The sequence below is a fragment of the Rhincodon typus genome, chromosome 35 (assembly GCF_021869965.1).
Source record: "Rhincodon typus isolate 14 chromosome 35, sRhiTyp1.1, whole genome shotgun sequence".
NCBI lineage: Eukaryota > Metazoa > Chordata > Chondrichthyes > Orectolobiformes > Rhincodontidae > Rhincodon > Rhincodon typus.
Window position 1 is genome coordinate 13,357,398 of NC_063366.1, and position 18,192 is coordinate 13,375,589.

An 18,192-nucleotide genomic window follows, 5' to 3' on the forward strand; every position below is an offset into this window, starting at 1 on the left:
GGGATGGGATGGGGGCCAGCTACATCTGGCGCTGCACCACACCGTCCCCTTAAAAGTTTTTGGTGAAAGTTTATTTTGTGTGTGTGTGTGTGTGTACGCGGGTCCTTGGCACCGGTCGGGAAAGAAGCGAGGAGGGGGATGGAGAAGAGGAGGAGGGGGATGGAGGGGGGTGGAGATGGAGGGGGGGAGGGGGAGGGGGGAGGAGGGAGTGACCGTCACCCTAGGGGCTTAGGTTGGTCACGTTCCTGCCGTCGGGGCCCCCTCCTCCCTCTCCTCCCCCGCCGGCGGCGGCGCGGGTGGGCATGACGACGAAGAGGAAGATCCCGGACAGCACCAGGGCCGCGGTGAAGATGAGCACGAAGCCGACCGCCACGTAGTAGCAGCCGCTGGAGCGGATGGGCAGCCAGGCGAGGTGCCGGGGCCGGGAGTCCGAGCTGCGGCGTGCGGGCTGGCCGACGTCCAGGCTCAGGCTGACGCTGCTGAGCTGCATCGGCTTGAGGAAGGAGCCGGGCTCCGTGCCGGTGGTGTAGAGTCTGCCCTTGTCGCGGCTGAAGCGGATGGACGGCACGCTGCGCATCCCGGAGGGCAGGCGGCGCAGCACCTCGCGGTTGTTGTCCAAAGCCGGCAGACCCTTGCCCGGGGGCAGCGGCGTGAGGCGCCGGCAAACCGGGCAGCTGACCGCGCTCACCGTCTCCGAGCTGATGTTGATCCGCGCCAGGCACTCCAGGCAGAAGGTGTGACCGCACCCGAGCAGCTTCGGCAGCTTGAACACGTTGTCGAAGCCGCTGAAGCAGATGTCGCACTCCAGCTCGCACGGCCCGCTCCCGCCGCCCGCCGTGTCCGCCCTCTCCGCCGCCTCGCCCGCGTTATCTGCGTGCACAAAAAACACTGCCGGTCAACTCACCCCCACATGCTGCCCCGGGGGGGGTGTGTGTATGTGGTAGTGTCCCCACCTGTGGGGTAGGAGTCCGGGCTTCCAGTCCCACATGCTGCCCCGGGGGAGGGGGGGTGTGGTAGTGTCCCCACCTCTGGGGTAGGAGTCCGGGCCTCCAGCCCCACATGCTGCCCCACGGGTGTGTGTGTGGTAGTGTCACCACCTCTGGGCTAGGAGTCTCAAATTCAAGTCCCACATGCTACAAGGGTGTGTATGTGTGAGAGTGTCCCCACCTCTGGGCTAGGAGTCCAGGCTTGGAGTCCCACATGCTACAGGAGTGTGTCTCTGGTAGTGTCCCCACCTCTGGGCTAGGAGCCTTGGATTCAAGTCCCACATGCTGCAGGGATGTGAGTCTCTGATAGTGTCCCCACCTCTGGGGTAAGAATCTCGAATTCAAGTCCAACATGCTACAGGGGTGTGTATCTCTGAGAGTTATCCCACCTCTGGGCTAAGAGTCCAGGCTTGCAGTCCCACATGCTACAGGGGTGTGTACCTCTGTTAGTGTCCCCACCTATGAACTAGGAGTTTCAGCTTCCAGTGCCTCATGATCCAGATGTGTCTCATAACATCTCTGAGCATGTTGATTAAGACCAACATTGGAGTCTTACAGTACAGCAGTAGTGTCCCAACTCTGGGCTGGAGACCTGGCTTCAGGTTCCACCTGCACCAGAGATGTCTCATAACATCTCTAAGCAGGCTGTTTATGACCAGCAATGGGCTTTTGTGGTGCTGCAATAGTGTCCCTACCTCCATCCCAGGAGACTCGGGTTCATCTGCTCCTGAAGTGTGTCAAACATCTTTGAGCAGGTTAGTTGGTGGGGTGGAGAAAAGACATCTAGAATACCAACATTGGCAAAGACAGGGTGGCATTGTGATAATCCAGAATACTGCATATTCTGGATTCAGTCTTCACCGAGTGGAATGTAAGTTCAAGAAATGAAACCCAGAATTGAAAGGTATTGTCATTAAAAACCCAACTCACTGATATGGGCAGCACGGTGGCTCAGTGGTCACAGCACCAGGGACCCAGGTTTGATTCCAACGTCGGGCGACTGTCTGTATGGAGTTTGCATGTTCCCCCCGTGTCTGCTTGGGTTTCTGCCAGGTTCTCCAGATTTCCCCCCCCACAGTCCAAAGAAGTGCAAGGTAAGTGCATGGATTGGCCATGCTAAATTGCCTCAAAGTGTTTAGGGATGTGTAGGTTAGGTGCATTAGCGACAGGAAATGCAGGGTTACAGGGATAGGGTAGGGGGAATGGGTCTGGGTGGGATGCTCTTCGGTGGGTTGGTTTGGACTTGTTGGGCCGAATGGCCTGTTTCTACACTGTGGGATTCTATGATTCCAATGATATCCTTGTGAGCTGGATATCCTGATGGTGGGGCCTATGTGTGACTCTAGGCTGATGGCAATGTGGTTGACTTGTGAACTGCCCTTTCCAAGGGAGCCAGCAAGCCACTCAGTTCCAGGAGGATTGGGAAGAGCCTCAAATGTTAGCCTGTTCAGCAATGTGCACAACCCGCAAAGCAGTGTGAAAAAAATGAGAAGGCTATCAAGCCTTTTTTTTTCCCGTCAGTTAGGTCATAGTCGATCACATTTTAACTCCCTGACCTGTGTCCACACCTCAACACAATCCTGTCATTCTCAGTTATAGGTTTACTGATCTTTGTCCCAGTCACTGTCTTCTGTGCCCCTTTCACCGTCTCCTCACAGCTTCACAGAACATCATTCCAGATTTGCACCATCCTGTGTGTGAAGAAGTGCTTCTCAACCCTCCTTTCCATGGTCTCGCTCCAGTTTTAAGAATATGGCCTCAGCTTGCATCTGAACCAGCCTGGGTGCCAGCAAGGTCTCGTGGCAATAGAGAGGTTGCAGGAGACAATCACTGGGAATGATAGATAGTAGGAACTGCAGATGCTGGAGAATCCGAGACAACAAGGTGCAGGGCTGGATGAACACAGCAGGCCAAGCAGCATCATAGGAGCAGAGAGGCTGACGTTTCGGGCCTAGACCCTTCATCAGAAAAGGGGGAGGGGAAGGGGGTTTTGAAATAAATAGGGAGAGAGTGGGAGGCGGATAGAAGAGGGATAGAGGAGAGGATAGGTGGAGAGGAAACAAACAGGTCGAAGAGGCGGGGATGGAGCCAGTAAAGGTGAGTGTAGGTAGGGAGTTAGGAAGGGGATAGGTCAGTCCAGGGAGGACGGACAGGTCAAGGGGGCGGGATGAGGTTGGTTGGTAGGAGATGGAGGTGTGGCTTGAGGTGGGAGGAGGAGATAGGTGGGAGGAAGAACAGGTTAGGGAGGCAGGGACGAGCTGGACTGGTTTTGGGATGTGGTAGGGGGAGGGGAGATTTTGAAACTTGTGAAATCCACATTGATACCATTGGGCTGCAGGGTTCCCAAGCGGAATATGAGTTGCTGTTCCTGCAACCTTCGGGTGGCATCGTTGTGGCACTGCAGGAGGCCCAGGATGGACATGTCGTCTGAGGAATGGGAGGGGGAGTTGAAATGGTTCGCGACTGGGAGGTGCAGTTGTTTGTTGCGAACCGAGCGTAGGTGTTCTGCAAAGCGGTCCCCGAGTCTCCGCTTGGTTTCCCCGATGTAGAGGAAGCCACACCGGGTACAGCGGATGCAGTATACCACATTGGCAGATGTGCAGGTGAACATCTGCTTGATGTGGAAAGTCTTCTTGGGGCCTGGGATGGGGGTGAGGGAGGAGGTATGGGGGCAGGTGTAGCACTTCCTGCGGTTGCAGGGAAAAGTGCCGGGTGTGGTGGAGCTGGAGGGGAGTGTGGAGCGGACAAGGGAGTCACGGAGAGAGTTGTCCCTCCGGAAATGATGATGCTGTTTTGAGTGACGGGAATGTGGGCTTCTGCAACTGGTCTCAGAGCAGAGATGGTTAAGAGGAAATTTACCAGGGCAGTTCAAAATGGTGAAGGGATAGTAGGAACTGCCAATGCTGGAGTCTGAGATAACAAGGTGTAGAGCTGGATGAAGACAGCAGGCCAGGCAGTATCAGAGGAGCAGGAAGCGTCAGCTTTCCTGCTCCTTTGATGCTGCCTGGCTTGCTGTGTTCATCCAGCTCTACACCTTGTTATCTCAAAATGGTGAAGGTTCTTTTTGATAGACTGAGAAGAGAGAAACCATTTCCACTTGAGGGCAGAGTCACTATCTGAAGTAATCAGTAAAGGAGAGAGGAGGGCCGTTATTATTTTCCTTTGGATGTTAAGATCTGGAAAACACTGCCTGGAAAATGGGGTGGAAGAAGAGTCTACAGTAACTTTCAAAATGGAATTGGGTATTTGAAGGGGAGAGCATTTCCGGACTCGTGGGAAAGGGTCTGGAGCAGTGTAGACATTCGGTTAGTTCTTTCAAAGAACTGGCACAGTTATGGTGGGCTGAATGGTCTCCTTCTTATTGAGATGTTGTAACACAGCAAGCCATTTGGCCCATGCCTTCTCTGGCTTCAGCAATCCAGCCAGTCTCAATCCCCCACTCTATCCCTGTAAGTTTCTTTACCTCCAGCCCCATTTCCTTTAGAAGTTGTCTCTGCTTCCATCAGCCTTGTAGGTAACAAGTTCCAGATCATTGCCACTGGCTGTGTAAAACATGCTCTTCCTGACACCAGGCCTGCATCTCGTGCTCAAGACTTGTGTTCAATATTCATCGTACAATCAATGAATGGGTATGACCCTTCATTGTATGACTAAATTTCAACGACAACAACTTAGAATTGCAGTTAATGTGATACAATCTGATCTGCTTCACAGGGACATTATATAAAAAGAAGGTATGGCGTCAGGCCACACCACGAAATCATGGAATTGTTACAGCATTGAATGAGGAGATTCAGCCCTTTATGCATAAACAAGTAAGATTCTTAGGGTCTTGACAGGGTAGGTGTGGAGAGGACATTCACACTTTCAAGTATGCCCCACCATTCAATCAGATCATGGCTGATCCGGTAATCCTTGACTCTAATTTCCTGCCTTTTCCCTATAACCCTAGATTCCCTCACTGATTAAAAACTCTGCCTATCTTGGCCTTGAATATATTCAATGACCCAGACTCAACAGCCCCGTGCAGTACATATTTCCACATATTCACCAACTCCTGAGTGAAGAAATTTGTCCTCATCTCTGTCTTAAATGTGTGACCCATTATTCTGAAATTATGCCCACTGATCCTGGATACCCCGACAAGGGGAAACAACCTCTGCACATCTACTCTGTCAAGACCCTAAGAATCTTATTTGTTTCAATAAGGTCGCTTCTCATTCTTCCACAGGCTCAAGCTACTCAACCTCTCCTCATAAGACAGTTCCTCCGTACCCATAATCACCATATTTTACAAATTCGCACTGATTCTCCTCAGTTAACTCAATCCTGACCAAGTGCTTGTCGATATTTTACTTGGCTGTTGTTTCTAACATCTCACTCACCACTGATGTTAAACTGGCTGATCTGTAGTTACTAGGATTGTCTGTATGAATAAAAACACCACTGTACTGTTCCCTAATCCTCTGGTATCTCCCCCTATTTTGGAAGATTACAGCAAGCCTTTCTGCACTCCATTCCCCCACTTCCTTTAATGACTTGGCATACAGCCACCCTGACCATCTGACTTATCCACTCCAAATATAGGCAGCCTTTCCAGTACATCCTGTTGATCAATTTTGATTCCATTATTAATCTACCATCTCCACTCCCAATGATATGTTGTCAGCATTCTCTTCCTTAGTAAACACTGATACTGTTGCTCATTGTATGTTGTAGCCTTACTCTGTACCTCTAAATAGGCATTACTGTCTTTGTCCCCAATAGGACCCTAACTACTTGCTTACTATTACATGGAAGTTTTTGCATTTACATTCATGTTTCTGTGCTGTGGGATTCCTTGATTCTTGGTGTTACAGTGGCTGTTAAATGTAAAATGAAAGGAAACAATGGAGAACATTAATTTAAAAAAAAAGTTTTGAAAGATTCTTGTGCATGCAAATGACGTATAACCTGAAGGTATTCCAAACAACATTGGGTGGAAGTGTTTGGACAAGATTCCCAGATAAAATGGGACTTTCTGGTAAGTCATCATTTGTGCAAATGGCTGGTATGTCAGGCATTTAATGGTCGACCACAGAACAGTTAGCCTCAGCTTTCTTTAGAAGGGTGTGGAGAATTAATTAAATTAGTATTTGGCACAAAATGGCCAAATTTTGTTGTGCCAGTCCGTAATGTACCAATTTTCAGATTCAGGGTGCTATGCTGAATGTTGAACTCGCAGTGCACTCAGGATATTTTAACCTGTTTAAAGGTGCTATGTAAATGCAAGTTGTTGTTGCTGTTACAGACCCATTGCCCATAAGCCTGTCACTCTATGGCACCCAGCTCCACCAACAATCCAGGAAAGCAATGCAACGGAAATAGCCTGATTTAGTGGACTCTTCCCAAAGAATCAGACACCTACGCAGAGTCAGGAGCTAACATTGGAAAAGATATGAGTGCCCCTCGAAACCATGGACAATCTCAAAGTGACAAACATCACCATATAGTCATTGAATCTAATGGTATCAGGATCTATATCACCCCACTCTCAATGCTTATATCAGAGTCTATATCACCCTACCATCACTATCTACTCTCATGAAAACAGGAAGTCGGAAATAATAATGAAACAGCCTCTTCTGGGGCACTGTATTGAAATAAAACATCAGTTTTATTATTTAATAATAAATCAGCAGTTGAATGGAAACTCATACAACAAAACAGAAACTTACTACTCCAAAAATAACATTGTTTAGGACTTGGGGCAGACAGTCAGGAATGTTGAGCCTCATCCTACAGCCCGCTGCCTGGAGTTGTTGATGGCCAGGCCCAGGAGCAGACTCAAAAGGAGGCCCTTCAAGTTGTCCTCCCCTTCCCTGCACCAGGTGCCCATAGATCAGAGATAGTAGGAACTGCCAATGCTTGAGAATCTGAGATAACAAGGTGTAGAGCTGGATGAACACAGCAGGCCAGGCAGCATCAGAGGAGCAGGAAGTCTGACGTTTCGGGTTTCTAGACCCGAAACGTCAGCTTTCCTGCCCATAGATCAACCAAAGTTTGAGGAGTAGCCTCTTCACTGTCACTGTCTACGGGGCTGTATTGTCCCACTGTCATTTTCTCTGCCAAAGGGATTCCAAACTGGCTGTACTGATATCAGGGTGGATCTGGATCACTCTCTGTGCTAGCACTGGGATTTAAGTCAACCCATTGTCACTGACCCAGCTGATATCAGGGTTTGAATTGCATTATGGTAGCAGTCAGTAGGACTACTAGTCAGTACATACAATAGGCAGTTTGAAAACAGACTTCACGTAGGTCATGAAGTGTAGTAATTTACAGAATGCAGTAATTTACAGAATGCAGTGCTAGTCAGTACATACAATAGGCAGTTTGAAAACAGACTTCACGTAGGTCATGAAGTGTAGTAATTTACAGAATGCAGTGTCACTGCCTCTCTCTACTTTCATGTATGTCAATGGGAAAGAAACCCTGGGTTTTATGTAAGCTTCTGAGTGGTCAGTAACACAGGGAATAAAGCAGGGGGAAGAGTTTCATTTCATACCGTTTTACTCATGCTAGAAATTTACAGGCATTTCTCTCAACCACAACTTTTTGGAAATGGATTGACCAATGATGTGTTTAATTTTTTTAAATTCATGGGATGAGAGTGTCACTGGCAAGGCCAGCATTTATTGCCCATCCCTAATTGCCCAGAGAGCTGTGCGTCTGGAGTCACACATAGGCCAGATCAGGTAACGTTAGCAGTTTCCTTCCATAAAGGGACCATTTGTCCAACAATCAGCAATGGATTCATGGTCATCATTAAATTCTTCATTCCAGATTTAAAAAAAAAATTAATTCAAATTCCACCATGTGTCTTGGTGGGATTTGAGCCCAGGTCCCCAGAATATTACTTGGGCTTTTGGAGTAACAGTCCAGCAATCATATCATGAAGCCATCACCTCCCCTTTACTTACAGGGTAAAGACTGTGACCTTAAAGGGATAGATTAATGACAAAAATTCCTGATTAAAGAATAATGAGCTTTACATCTTGGTGTGTACAGTCCAACGTGAGCTACAGTCTGAGCAATGTCTGCATTATTTAACATGCTTTCAGGTACGAACCATGTAACAATGTATACAATAAGCAATAAACTTAGGACATACTGAGCCTATGTGAGTTTGCACATGTGTGGTACATGAGTCCTTTTTTTAAAGTAACATATTCTTATGAAAGGGGATGATGCCCCATTCACACCATGATTTACAATGGCTATTAGACCACAGTTCTGCCAATGTGATACAATACTGTGGTGTGATAAACCTGATGCAGTGCAGCACTGTCTGTTTGATACTGCTGGAATAAGTCTGTACTGTCAGCGACTGATGACTGATACAGGAGAAAGTATTAGTATCATGCACCTGATGTGTTAAAGTACTGTCAGTGTGATACAGATTGTAAAGGATTACCATCAGTGTGCAACAGCAGGCAGAGGACGGTACTGTCAGTGTGAAACAGCAGGCAGAGGACTGTATTGTCAGAGTAAAACAGCTGACAGAGGACAGCTATGTGTGAACCCTATATCATGACCTCTTATTTTGTAAAGTAATCTTTGATGTGGCACCTTGTCAATTGTCTTTTGGTAATCCAAGCATACCAAATTCACAGGTTCCCATTTATCCATTTTGCTTGTTATAAATCAGTCAAACATAATTTCCCTTTTACAAAATCACATTTATTCTGTCTGCTAGCATTACGCTTTTTGAAATATCTAGCCACTGTATCCTTAATAATGGATTCTACAGATTTCCCACTAACAGATGTTAAGCTAAATTGCCTATAGTTTTCTGTTCCCAGCTTCCCTTTTTTCTTGAATTGAGATATTACTTTTAAGACGCAGCAGAGTTAGTAGCACAGTGCATGCAGTCAGGAGGGAGTTCCCCTGTGAGTCCTCAATGTTGACTGCCATGAAATTTCACGGCATCAGGACAAACATGGGCAAGGAAACCTCCTGCTCATTATCATAGACTATCCTCCGTCAGCTGATGAACCAGTAGTCCTCCATGTTGAGCAAGTCTTGGAGGAAGTACTGAGTGTGGCAAGGTTGATCATGTACTCTGGGTGAGGGACTTCAGCGTCCATTGCCAAGAGTGGCTTGGTAGCAGCACTACTGATTGAACATAGTTGTAAGACTGGGTCTGCAGCAGGTGGTGAGGGAACCAATGAGGGGGAAAAACATACTTGACCTCATCCTCACCAATCTGCCTGCTGTTAATGCACCTATCCAGGGCAGTATTAATAAGAGTGACCATGACACAGTCCTTGTGGTGATGATGTCCTGTCTTCAAGTTGAGATTGTCTTATGTGATACTATCACCATGCTGAATGGGACAGCCTTCAAACAGATCTAACAGCTCAAGACTAGGCATCTGTGAGGTGCTATGGGAAATTAGCAGCAGTTGAATTGTAGTCTCAATGTGATCTGCAGCATCATGCGCTCCACTCTGAACCTAATAGCCCCCACTCTACCATCAAGCCATGGGATTAACCCTGGTTCAATGAAGAGTGCAAGAGGGCATTGTCAGACATGCTTCTTGGTGAAGCTACAAAACAGGACAGCTTTCATACCAAACAGCATAAAACAAGTGATAAACGAACCTAAGTGGTTCCACAATGAACAGATCAAACTTAAGGTCAGCAGCCCTGCCACATCTAATCATAATAGGTGGTGGACAGATAAGAATCTCACTTAAGGAGGAGGCTGTACAAACATCCACATCCTAAATAATGGGGAGCACGGCACATCAGTATAGAAGATAAGCATTCATAACAATCTTCAGCCAGAAGTGCCAAGTCATTGATCCAGCTCAGCCTCTTCCAGAAGTCCTCAGTGTCACGGATGTCCATCTTCAGCATTTCAACTCACTCACATGACACCAAGAAATGGCTGGAGGCACTGGAAACTGCAAAGTTTTGAGCCCTGCCAACATTAACAATCCTTACAGCAGATACACGGGAACACCACCACCTGTTTGTTCCCCCCAAGCCACTTGCCATCCTGACTTGGAAATATATTACCAGTCCTTTGCTGGGTCAAAATCCTGGAACTCCCACACCACCCCCCCGCAACTACCCCCACCTCTAATGGCAGTGTGGATGTACCTCACCAAATGAACTGCAGTGGTTCAAGAAGGCAGCTCAGCATCGTTTCCTCAAAGACAGCTAGGGATGGGCAATAATTGTTGGCCCAGCCAATAACACACTAGGCAATTTCTCACACTTCAGGTAGATGCCAGTGTTATGGCTGACTGGAACAGCCTGGCTAGGGGTTTGGCAAGTTCGGGAACTCAAGTTTTCCGTACTATTGCCAGAATGTTGTCAGGGCCCAAGCCTGGTTCTGTGCCTGGCATGCCCTCCCTCTTCAATGTACCAGGGTTTATCCCCTTACTTGGCGGTAATGGTAGGGTGAGAGATATGCCAGGCTATGCGGTTGCAGCTTATGTGTGGGTCCAATTTGCTGCTGCTGATGGCTCACAGTGCCTCATGGATGTCCAGTTTTGAGTTGGTGGATCTGAACAAAGTCTAGCTCATTTCACACAGTGATGGTGCCACATAATGATGCAGGATATCCTCAATGTGCAGACAGGATTTTGTCTCCACAAAGACAATGCAGTTATTACTTGTACTGAAACTGCCAATGGACAATACAACTGTGCCAGGCAGATGTGTGAGGATGAGGTCAAGTAGGTTTTTCCTTCTTGTTGGCTCCCTCACCATTGGCGACAAGTCTAGTCCAGCAGATATATCCTTTATGACCTGACCAGCTTGGTCAGCAGTGGTGCTGCTGAGCCTACTTTTGGTGGTGGATATTGAATTCCCACAGCCAGAGTACATTGTTTGCTTTTGTCACCCTCAGTGCTTTCTCCAAGTGATGTTCAACATGGAAGAGCACAGGTTCATCAGTCAAGGCAATGGGAGCAATATGTGGCTTCCTTGCCCATGTTTGATCATATGCCATGAGACACTGTTCCCAGAGCATAGGTCAATGCCCAGTTTCAGTCCTTTTTTTGTTTTTTTTTCACAATTTGGTACAACAGAATGGCTTGCTCAGCCATTTCAGAGGTCATCTAAAAGTCACACTACTGTGGGTCTGGAGTCACATGTCGGCCAGACCAAAGTAAGAAGAGAAAATAGCGATCCAGATGAGTTTTTGATGATCTTTTCACAGTCATCATTAGACTTTTAATTTCACTATTTGGCATGGTGGGATTTAAATCCAGGTCCCTGGAGTATTACCTGCGTTCCGAGCCTGCTTGTCCAATGATAATACACATGATTGCCTCCCCAACAGTGTTACTTCCTCTTGAACTTCCTACTACGACTTATCACTTCCCACTTCCATAAATTTCAATTGCCATGTGTCTGCCCATTCCACCTGCCTGAGTATTTTCACAAATTGCAGGGCCTCTGTTATATGCAGCATTTGAAATTGCGCCTGTATCTCTCTGATTGATATATATGTATGTGTGTCATGCAGCGGCCCTAGAAACAATCCGTGGAGAACTCCACTGCATAGCTTTATCCAGATGCAAAACCAGCTTTAAACTGTCATTTATGCTTTTATTTGAATGAATCCAGCCTTGCTATCAAGTCTGTGGTGTGGCACTTTACGAGGCATATTTTTGAAGTTCATACCCACATCAACCCTAGCTTCGTCAACTATCTGTCTCTTCATCCTCACCAAAGAAGTTGTTAAACACGATTTGCCCCCGAAAGCTCCACGCTGACATTACTTGATTAACTTCGATTTGCCTAAGTGACTGTTAATTTTGTCCTCGGGTTTTTCTCAGGATTCTCTTGACTTTCAGCAGTAATAGTGTCTCTCGCGCCTGCTTTGGTTCTCACTCAATGCCCAGATATAAATGTACCTTCCAGCAGAAATCACTGGATGCGATCAGGGCCCCGCTCCTTTCATAGAGCGTGGAGGCTGACTGTAAACAGGGTTGTCCTGCTGGAGACTCCGGGACACTGCTGCCAACAGCGCAGGAGCAAAAGCATGGGATATAAAACAAAAATGTTTGACGTTTCTTTGTTAATCAGTTGAAAAACAAATGGATACGGTGGGACGCGCAGGAGCAAGGGGAATGAGTTGTCTGGTCAATTGGGTTAATGAGGGTGTAAGAATGAGGAAGTAAGGAGCGTATGCAAGAAAACCTCGAAGGGAAACATCTAAGAAGAGTTGTAGTGGTGATTGAATTACGATCTGAGCCACTAGGGGGAACCCCTCATAGATTATTCTTAAGAGGTAGTGAGTAGAGGGACCAGGAGAGATTGGAAGGAAGTGGACCGTAGGGGGCACAGATTAGGGGTGGTGGGTGGGGGTCATGAACACCAGATTAGGGGTGGTGGGTGGGGGTCGTGAAGCTGGACATTGTGGGATAAGGGGGAGAATGCGGGGTCTGAGTAAAAGCACCTGAAGTCCGGAACTCAAATGAAATCCAAGCTTAGGGCAGGCAAGAGAATTTTCTATGTAGCACTTGTCTTGCATCTGAAGAAAATGAAGTAATAGTGCAGAGACCATTCAGCCCACTGTGGTTGTACCGATTCTTCAAATTAATCCGCTTCCTTCCACACTTTAACCATTATTTCCCTTCTCCAAAATCCCCTTAGAAAATTAGCTCGAAGATTAAATCGATTTTCAGACAGTGTATTACAGAGTAGTATTTTCCTCCCTTATGCGAGCCTTATTTTTGATCACACCTCTGAGGCACCATCACTACACCTCTCATTATTTTTACCAACATGGCATGACACACCTCCAGTGCAAATAGGGCTTGGAACCAGACCTAATCCAGAGATCAAGATAACTACAGTAGTGCCACAAGAATCCCAATGCCGATCACCTTATTGATATTTTCCAAATTAATCAGTTTAAGGATGTTATTACGCACCTCTGGTGCAGGAAGGACTTGAACCTGGGTTATCTAGAGGTAGGGGTACTACCATTGTGCCACAAGAGCCTTTCCGGTCACCTCATAAACTTGTGTTCTCTAATTACACATCCTCCAATGCTTTGGTTACTCTTTGTTCACTCTATTTAAACCCACAAATGTTTTGAATACCACTTGTCAAATCACCTCTTCACCTAGAATCATACAGCACAGAAGAGGACCTTCAGCTCATCGAGTCTGTACCACTAAAAATAAACTACTACCTATATAGTCCCACTTTCCTGCAGTAGGCCCACAGCCTCAAATGTTAGGACACTTTAAGTGCTCATCTGAGTACTTTTTAAAAGGGTGTGAGGTTTCCCACCTCAACTACCCTCCCAGGCAGTGCATTCCAGATTCCCACCACCTCTGGGTGAAAACGTTTTTGGTCAAATCCCCTCTAAACCTCCCTCCTTTCACCTTAAGGTTATGCCTTCCTCGTGATTGACCCTTCAACTAAGGGAAACAGCTGCTGTTCTATTCACCCTTTCTATTGCCTCACATAAACTAATACACTTCTATCAGACCAACTCCTCTGATAGGGAAAGGAATTAATTCGTTGAATCATAGAATAATCCCCCAACAGCATGGAAGCTGGCCATTCAGCCACATCGACACTCCGGGCATCGTCCCTCCTGCCCCCATCCCTGTAGAACAATGAACAAAGAAAATTACAGCACAGGAACAGGCCCTTCAGCCCCCCAAGCATGCACCGACATGCTGCCTATCACACCTAAAACCCCCTACCCTTCCGGGGACCATATCCCTCTCTTCTCATCCTGTTCATGTATTTGTCAAGATGCCCTTTGAAAGTCACTATAGTATCTGCTTCCACTACCTCCCCAGCAGCAGGTTCCAGGCACCCACCACCCTCTGTATAAAAAACGTGCCTCGCACATCACCTTTAAACCTTGGCCCTCGCACCTTAAACCCATGCCCCCTAGTAACTGACTCTTCCACCGTGGGAAAAAACTGACTGTATCCATGCCCTTCATTATCTTGTACACCTCTATCAGGTCGTCCCTCAACCTCTGTCATTTTAGTGAGAACAACCCAAGTTTCTCCAACCTCTCCTCATAGCTAACACCCTCCATACCAGGCAACATCCTGGTAAATCTTTTCTGTACTGTCTCCAAAGCCACCACATCCTTCTGGCAATGTGGCGATCAGAATTGAACACAATATTCCAAATGCGGTCTAAGTAAGGTTCTATAAAACTGCAGCATTACCTGCCAATTTTTAAACTCAATGCCCCGGCTGATGAAGGCAAGCATGCCATATGCCTTGTTGAATCCCTTTTCCTCCTACGTTTCCACTTTCAGTGACCTGTGTACCTGTACACCCAGATACCTCTGCCCATCAGTACGCTTAAGGGTTCTGCTATTTACTGTATATTTTCCATCTGGATTAGACCTTCCAAAATGCATTGCCTCACATTTTTATGGATTAAACTCCATCTGCCATCTCTCTGCCCAAGTCACCAGCCGATCTATATCCTGCTGTATCCTCTGACGGTCCTCATCGCTATCTGCAATTCCACCAATCTTTGTGTCAACCGCAAGCTTATTAATCAAACCAGTTACATTTTCCTCCAAGTCATTCATATATATTACAAACAGCAAAGGTCCCAATACTGATCCCTGAGGAACGCTACTAGTCACAGTCCTCCATTCAGAAATGCACCATTCCACTGCTACCCGGTCTTCTTTGAGCGAGCCAATTTTTTTATCCATCTTGCAAGCTCACCTCTGACCCCATGCCACTTTGCCTTCTGTATCAGTCTGTCATGATGGACCTTGTCAAAGGCCTTACTGAAGTCCATGTAGACAAAATCAACTGCCCTACCCTCATCGATCATCTTCATCACTTCCTCAATAAACTCAATCAATTTAGTGAGACATGACCTCCCCTTTACAAAACCATGTTGCCTCTCACTAATACGCCCACTTATTTCCAAGTGGGAGTAAATCCTGTCTCGAAAAGTACTCTCCAATAATTTCCTTACCACTGACATAAAGCTCACTGCCCTATAATTGGCTGAATTCTCCCTGCCACCCTTCTTAAACAAAGGAACAACACTGGCTATTCTCCAATCCTCTGGGATCTTCCCTGTAGCCAGTGACAATACAAAGATTTCTCTCAAGGCCCCAGCAATTTTCTCCCTTGCCTCTCTCAGTATTCTGGGGTATATCCCATCAGGCCCTGGGGACTTGTCTACCTCAATGTTCTTCAAGACCACCAATACCTCCTCCATTTTGATCTCGACATGACCCAAACTATCTACACACCCTTCCCCAGACTCATCATCCACCAAGTCCTTCTCTATGGTGAATACTGATGCAAAGTACCCATTTAATACCTCACCCATTTCCTCTGGCTCCACACATAAATTCCCTTCCCTGTCCTTGAGTGGGCCAACCCTCTTCCTGACTACCCTCTTCAAGTTTTATTTATGTATAAAAAGTCTTGGATTTTCCTTAATCCTGTTGGCCAATGACTTTTCGTGATCCCCTTTAACCCACCTGACTCCTTGCTCAAGTTCCTTTCGACTTTCCTTGTATTCCACCCTTGCTTCCTGTGTTCCCAGCCTCCTAGCCTTGACAAATGCTTCCTTTTTCTTTGACTAGGCACACAATATCTCTCTGTAACCCTGCGTTTCCCATCCATGGCTAACCCACCAAACCTGCACATCCCTGGACATTATGGGCTATTTAGCATGGCCAATCCACCCTATCCTGCACATCTTTGGTCTGTAGGAAGAAACTCCACACAGACGGTCGCCCCAGGGTGGAATCGAACCCGGGTACTTGGCGCTTGTGAGAATCCACTGAACCATCCTGAACATTGTTCCTCTCGCACCGGTTGTGGGATGTTGCCATTCCAAATGACTCTCTCAAAATAACCGGGCTTCCCTCCCCTTTGCAACACGTCAACAATGACATTGGAGACTGCAAAGACCGGGGATGTCCTGAGGCGGTGTAATTCCAGCGCTGGCCTCGGGTCGCAGTGGGGCAGGGGCTGGGATCAGCAGCAAGACGCCAATCTCTTTCTCAAAGACTCCACGGGGAAAGCAAGGGACGCAGTCGTCCCTACTGCCCTTGTCCAAGGAGGAACGTGGATAAACAGTCCCTTTGACAGGAAATGTAGATCTCAAAAACAAAGTTGCTGGAAAAGCTCAGCAGGTCTGGTAGCATCTGTGGAGGAGAACAGTTCTGAAGAAGGGTCACCGGACCCGAAACGTTAACTCTGTTTTCCCGTCCACAGATGCTGCCAGACCTGCTGAGCTTTTCCAGCAACTTTGTTTTTGTTCCTGATTTACAGCATCCGCGGTTCTTTTGGTTTTTAAATGTAGATCTCACCCTGTCATTGTCAGACCTGACTGTGCTGTATATTTTGTTGAAATAAATCCACCCGCCTGTGCTTCTGCGTAATGACAAATCTGAAATGTAAATCTAGTGAACTTAAAATAAAATGTATTACCCTACCGCCTGGAAATGGGGAGTTTTATCTCAATCCCACCTCGTAAGCTTAAAAAAAACCCTTACACATTCACACGCGGAGTGGAATGAAGCAACTGGAGTCTTTCTAATGTGAGCAAAGAGATCTCTTGTAGGCTGGCTCCCTATTTGCTTTAATAATGTCTGTGAGTCTCTCAACGAGAGAAAAGATTTACTTCTGGTGACATTTTCCAAAGTGCTGGCTGGACTCACTCACGTTTTGAAGAGTTATTATCTGCAAGCCGGCCCTTAACCCCTTACACTCCGTTTCTCCGGGCCTAACAGTCCTTAGATCTCGTTTGGAGAAGTCTCCCATCCCTCAGGCTGTCAGTGAACACTCTGCCCGGATGTTCCTCTCACCTGCTTGCGGCTCTGAACTTTCGGATGAGGCATGATTCTCCATCTCCGGCCGCTGCTTTCAGATTCCCTTCACTGTCTGTTGCCGAGAGCCGACGGGAAACATTCGGATATTGCCTGGCGGTGCCTTCGGATTTTCCAGGCGCTGCTTCCTCGTTCCCTCTCAAAAGCCAAGTTTTCGGGCTTTTGCTGCCGTGTCTCAGTAACTCACTGTTGGAGCTCCATCCTGCTGTTCTTTCAGTGTTGGAGCTCTGTCCTGTTCTATTTCAGTGTTGAAGCTCTGTCCTGCTGCTGTATCTCAGTGTTGGAGCTCTGAACTCCTGTTCTGTCAATGTTGAAGCTCTGTACTCCTGTTCTGTTAGTGTTGGAGCTCTGTACCCCTGTTCTCTTAGTGTTGGAGCTCTGTACTCCTGTTCCCAGTGTTGGATCTCTGTACTCCTGTTCTCTCAGTGTTGGATCTCTGTACTCCTGTTCCCAGTGTTGGAGCTCTGTACTCCTGTTCTCTCAGTGTTGGAGCTCTGTACTCCTATTCTCTCAGTGTTGGAGCTCTGAACTCCTGTTCTCTCAGTGTTGGAGCTCTGTACTCCTGTTCTCTCAGTGCTGGAGCTCTGTACTTCTGTTCTCTCAGTGTTGGAACTCTGTACTCCTGTTCTCTCAGTAGCTGCTGTTGGATCTGTCCCGCTGTTCTCTCAGTAACCCAATACAGGGGTAGATTCCTCTAGCTAACAGGTACAGACTTATTCCTGTTGTTCCTCAGTGAGTGGCATTCAGCCTGGTAGTTGCTCTGCTTCCTGTCAGGAGCGGTTATCCAGGATCATTACATTTGCAGTGCATCCTGTATGAGGTTGGAAGTTGATCTGATGAACTCGTTGACTTGGCTCCGGGAGCCGTTTGAAATAAAAGCACGTGGTTTCGCCTCCTTACACCCACAATGCAGTAAGCTGGTCCAGCCTGTTCCACCTGTTACGTCTGGCACACAGAATGCAGCTGGTCAGGTGCCAAAGGGTCTTTCCAAACGCAGCTCAGGTAGTTTTGGAGCGGAGGAGTAAGAGGGTTGGGGCGTGGGGGGGTGGGGGGGGGGGGGAGGTGAGCGGTGTTGGATCGGCAGGTGCAGCGAAGCGACACACGCCTTGATAGTAGTGGATAGGGGAAGGGTAGCAGGGAGTCAGAGCTGCTACTTTCTCTTATTACGTGAGATATAGAATGTTTGAGCAAGGAAGTTGTGCTGGAGTTGTACAAAACCTTGTTCAGGCTACGCAAAACTGCGACTTTATCGTGCTTTTCACAGACAGCCACGTATCTCAACGGACCCGACACATTAACTCAGGTTTCTCTTCACAGACGCACCAGGCCTGCTGAGATTTTCCAGCCATTT

The 18,192-nt window shown here is 47.3% G+C and overlaps 1 protein-coding gene across 1 annotated transcript; it reads right to left on the reverse strand.

The window, feature by feature from the left end:
• Positions 1-170: 170 nt before the first annotated feature.
• Positions 171-17,657, reverse strand: LOC125487042 (RING finger protein 225-like). Its single transcript, XM_048616946.1, has 2 exons — positions 16,821-17,657; positions 171-870 (listed from the first exon to the last, which is right to left on the reverse strand). Exons 1-2 carry the CDS (start codon positions 16,861-16,863, stop codon positions 221-223), a joined length of 693 nt encoding a protein of 230 aa, XP_048472903.1. The 5' UTR covers positions 16,864-17,657; the 3' UTR covers positions 171-220.
• Between the last annotated feature and the right edge of the window lie 535 nt (positions 17,658-18,192).

Excerpts from the sequence above, each read along its gene's own strand:
- LOC125487042 (XM_048616946.1), bottom strand. The coding sequence starts at position 16,863 with ATGGAGAATCATGCCTCATCCGAAAGTTCAGAGCCGCAAGCAG. Across the intron at positions 871-16,820 it reads AAGTTCAGAGCCGCAAGCAG|ATAACGCGGGCGAGGCGGCG; the intron begins GTGAGAGGAACA and ends TTGTGCACGCAG.